The sequence below is a fragment of the Nematolebias whitei genome, chromosome 5, assembly GCF_014905685.2.
Source record: "Nematolebias whitei isolate Nwh7 chromosome 5, NemWhi1, whole genome shotgun sequence".
In the NCBI taxonomy this organism is placed as follows: domain Eukaryota; kingdom Metazoa; phylum Chordata; class Actinopteri; order Cyprinodontiformes; family Rivulidae; genus Nematolebias; species Nematolebias whitei.
In genome coordinates this window covers 8,052,520-8,056,264 of record NC_056502.1, presented here as the reverse complement: position 1 = coordinate 8,056,264, position 3,745 = coordinate 8,052,520, and the positions used below count along the sequence as shown (strand labels likewise).

Genomic DNA, 3,745 nt, shown 5'->3' with positions numbered 1-3,745 from the left:
AAAAAAAAAAACCTGTCTTGTCTTCTCGTCTTCTTCAAAATAGACGATCTTTGGTTACGTGCTTACGTCAGTTAGACGACGTCCGATGACCGGAGGAAAACGAAGGGAATATCCATGCGGCGGGCTGGTCGGTGAGTGCTGGAAGACAAGTGGACTGTCATGGACAGGACGGCTGTGGTGAAGGTCGGAGCTGCGGCCAGCGCCAGCGTCTGTGTTTTGGTCGGCGGCCTAGTACTGACCCAATACATCGTCGCCAAAAAAAAGCGAGCTGGGAAGAAAACCAAGATCATAGAGATGGTGAGTTATCTGCAATCCGGCAACTGCGTCTTGAAAACTAGCATAGGTAGACAACGAACAGGAAGTGGGAGTGAAAGGAGCTTCAGTATAATGCTACACTGGCCTCAGTATGATATGGCGCTTTTCGAAAGGGTAACATTTATTTTCAATGTCAGTAACAAAAAATAATGAACGCGGTTTATTTGCTAACTTGGCAGTCGTAAACGGTTCACTGCGCATGCGCATTAATTCTAACAGCAGCTGTTTTTAGAGGTCACAACAAGCCAGTTTTTACTGAAGGGAAAGAGCTTTCACTTCTTCTGTTTTATCTCCTCTGCTCTGACAACTGACCTCAGTGTCAGTGATGCCTTCTACCATTCATGCACTGTCCTGAAAACAGCTTCATGTTTTTGTTTCAAGCAGCTTTATGCATGAATCCAACCATGTTTATGCAAATAGCTCTCAGTGAGAGCTATCCATCCATGTACTGACAGCCTCTCAGTACTAACTGAATTGGATTGGACATAAACATTTCATACATTTTGCACCTAAAGATCTTTTTTATTGCACCTTTTTACTGAAGGTAGCATACACTCTAGGTATCTGTATATTTGCTTGTTCATGTTAAAACTAACATCTATGAGAAATGTTATTCATATTCCTTTTGGCTGCTTCCACTCTTCCCATCCTCTGCTACTGTTCTGCCACCATTATCATACTGTACTTTTCTTCTCCACTCCCACCCTCATCTTTTCTTTTTTTTGGTTCAAACTATTAAGGGTTTGCCTTTTGCATATTTCCCCAAAGCTTTAGCTTAAACTTATAATCACTTCCTAATATTTCAAATGCCAACCATTTAAAATCATAACTCGTTTTGCTACCATCATAAACCTTCCCTTTTCACAATCTATATGATTCATTCCTGGTATTTGACTGCACCCTTTTCTTCACCTCTGTCACACAACTCCCGTGGCTTTTGTCAAGAAATTTCTTAACTTTAAAAAGTGATTCAGAAATATAATACATGTGTATATATTAACAATTAATTCATAGCTGAAAAAAAAATGACATATCAAACTTTTATCTAAATTTTAGCAAGAAAAGGTTTAGCTTTCTTAGCAACTTACCAAACATACACATGCAAGCCTGTTGGGTACGATGTAATATATTCAATAAAATTTAACTTTTATTTCATATTTTGTAGGTGTTAGTGGAAAAAAAAAAACATAGCGAAAGGTGCTGGAGCTGCTGTGGACAAAATGTATTTTTGTTACCAAGGCAGTCTTGTTCATGACCTTTTCATGATTTTTTTTGTGTGTGTTTATTTTAGTTTTATTGAATCATAATAACACATTTAACAACACATTTTTGTTGTGAATCCCACGTATAGAAAAATAAATGTGAGCTCAATGACTTTGCGTTTTTACAACTAGTTTTATGACCGTAATCCCAATAAATTGAAAAAATAAATGTCACATTTTAAGAAGAAATCAACAAACTTTTGTGTTCTAATAGTTTTAGGTCAATAACCGTTTCTTGTTATCCCCCAACTTTCTTTTTCTTGTGTTTTTGCAACATCAAATTGTGAACTCTGTTTGAGAAACCTGCCAGTGTGTGACGGTTTCACGTTAGCATTTCTCTTTTGTTTAAGGTCAGCAGTTCACACAGGCACTCCTTCTTAAAACACTACTCTTTTGTTAATTGTATGAGATCACTGTGACCTTTGACTGCTCGTTTTTATTGGCAGAATTATCTGTAGGAACTCTGCTCGTAATTTGCCTGTTTGGGATGTTACATTTCTGAAGCATAGATGTTTCTTATCACCTCTAAAAGGGATGATCAGAGACATTAAACTGGTTACTGTGGGTCATGACCTATGATGGTGGTGCCATCAGAGTCAGGTGAGCAGACCATTAGCTGACTTCTGTGTATTCAAAGCGGTACGAGCCAAGGAAGCTTGTCAGTTGACTCCTTTATTTTCATGCACTTTAGCTTCATTAACGGAGCCGGTAGATTCAGTTCAGTTTATTTATATAGCACCAAGTCACAACTGAAGTCACTCAGGGCACTGAACAGAAACATTCATATATATAAAAACAAGTTAACATTATTTAACTGAGGGGCAGACTGCTTTGAGTTTAACTCCATCACAGACTCTCATCTTGAGCATGAAGGCGACGGTGGAAAGGAAAAACTCCCCCATAAGGAAGAAACCTTCAGCAGAACCAGACTCAGGACAAGCGGCCATCTGCTTCGACCAGCTGGGTTTGAGAGGAATGGGAAGGAAGAACAGATACACAATGGCAGATTGAGAATCACATGTTAAGATAAATAAATAGTATCGAATGAAAACTTCAATTGTAACAATTCATTTAAAGAAATGAGGTCAATTTGTCCTCCAGTAGTCTAAGCATATAGCAGCATAACAAGCCAACCCTAATTATAGGATTTATCAAAAAGGAAAGTCTTAAAACTGGACAATGTGTCAGCCTCACGGACAGAAACTGGAAGTTGGTTCCACATGAGAGGAGCCTGATAACTGAAAGATCTTCCTCCCATTCTGCTTTTGGAAACTCTAGGAACCCCAAGTAAGCCTGCAGTCTGAGAGCCAAGTGCTCTGTTATGAAAGTATGGAACAACAAGATCTCGAGTATAAGATGGAGCTAGGTTGTTGAGAGCTTTGTAGGTTAGAAGTAAGGTTTTGAATTCAGTTCTGGGCTTGACCGGAACAAAGGAGAGAATTTAAAACTGGAGAGAAATAATCTCTCCTACTAACTCCAGTGAAGACTCTGGCAGCAGCATTTTGGATCAGCTGAAGACTTCAACGATTAACTTGAAGATGTTCATTAAGTCCAAAATTTTTCCAGATGAAATCCAATAAATCTTCTGCCTGTTTTCATGTAAAAATCCCTTTTGCATTAAAACAGAAAGTATTTCTGTGATCTTCACAAGCCCGAGTTTTTAAAACATCTAAAAGCTGCTTCATCAAGCAAGAAGTTCTTTGACGTCTCTGCTCTTTTACTAATTCAGTTTTCTGGTTAAAGAGGTAAAGTGGAATGCAGTAGTGACCGACTGCAGAGCAGAAATAGTTTTTTGTTTCCCCCTCAGCATGGAAATTTGTGACCATCTGCTTTTAATGCAGTTTGGTGTTGTGGACAAGCAAAAACATTCAGACGAAATTCCAGAAGTCCAATAAAACCCAGAACCGTCTACAACACTGCAGATTTTTGCTTTCAAACTCTTATGTGTGCTACAGTTTTCAAAAGACAGACTCGGGTCATTTAAAAAAAGATTTAATCCAAGAAAAATAGTGCGTTAGTTGTTTTTCCCCCTTTATGCTAGGAATTTATTCTTTTTTCCTGCTTTTCATAACATTTTGTAGTTATCGTTCCACGTTTGTCTGTTTCCTCACACGTTCCACTTCAACAAGAATTACTAATAGAACAAAGGCTTATTTATCTGAATATTA

At 38.2% G+C, this 3,745-nt stretch overlaps 2 protein-coding genes across 2 annotated transcripts in view; one reads left to right on the top strand and one right to left on the bottom strand.

The window, feature by feature from the left end:
• bbs9 (Bardet-Biedl syndrome 9) overlaps positions 1-3,745 on the bottom strand; it is a 229,391-nt gene that overhangs the window by 78,247 nt on the left and 147,399 nt on the right. The window lies entirely within an intron of this gene.
• Positions 70-3,745, top strand: part of nt5c3a (5'-nucleotidase, cytosolic IIIA) — a gene marked incomplete at its 3' end in the record, with an annotated part of 16,568 nt that continues 12,892 nt past the window's right edge. Inside the window, 1 exon segment of the mRNA XM_037676133.1 lies at positions 70-297. Within this exon segment, the coding sequence (XP_037532061.1) occupies positions 160-297 (138 nt within the window).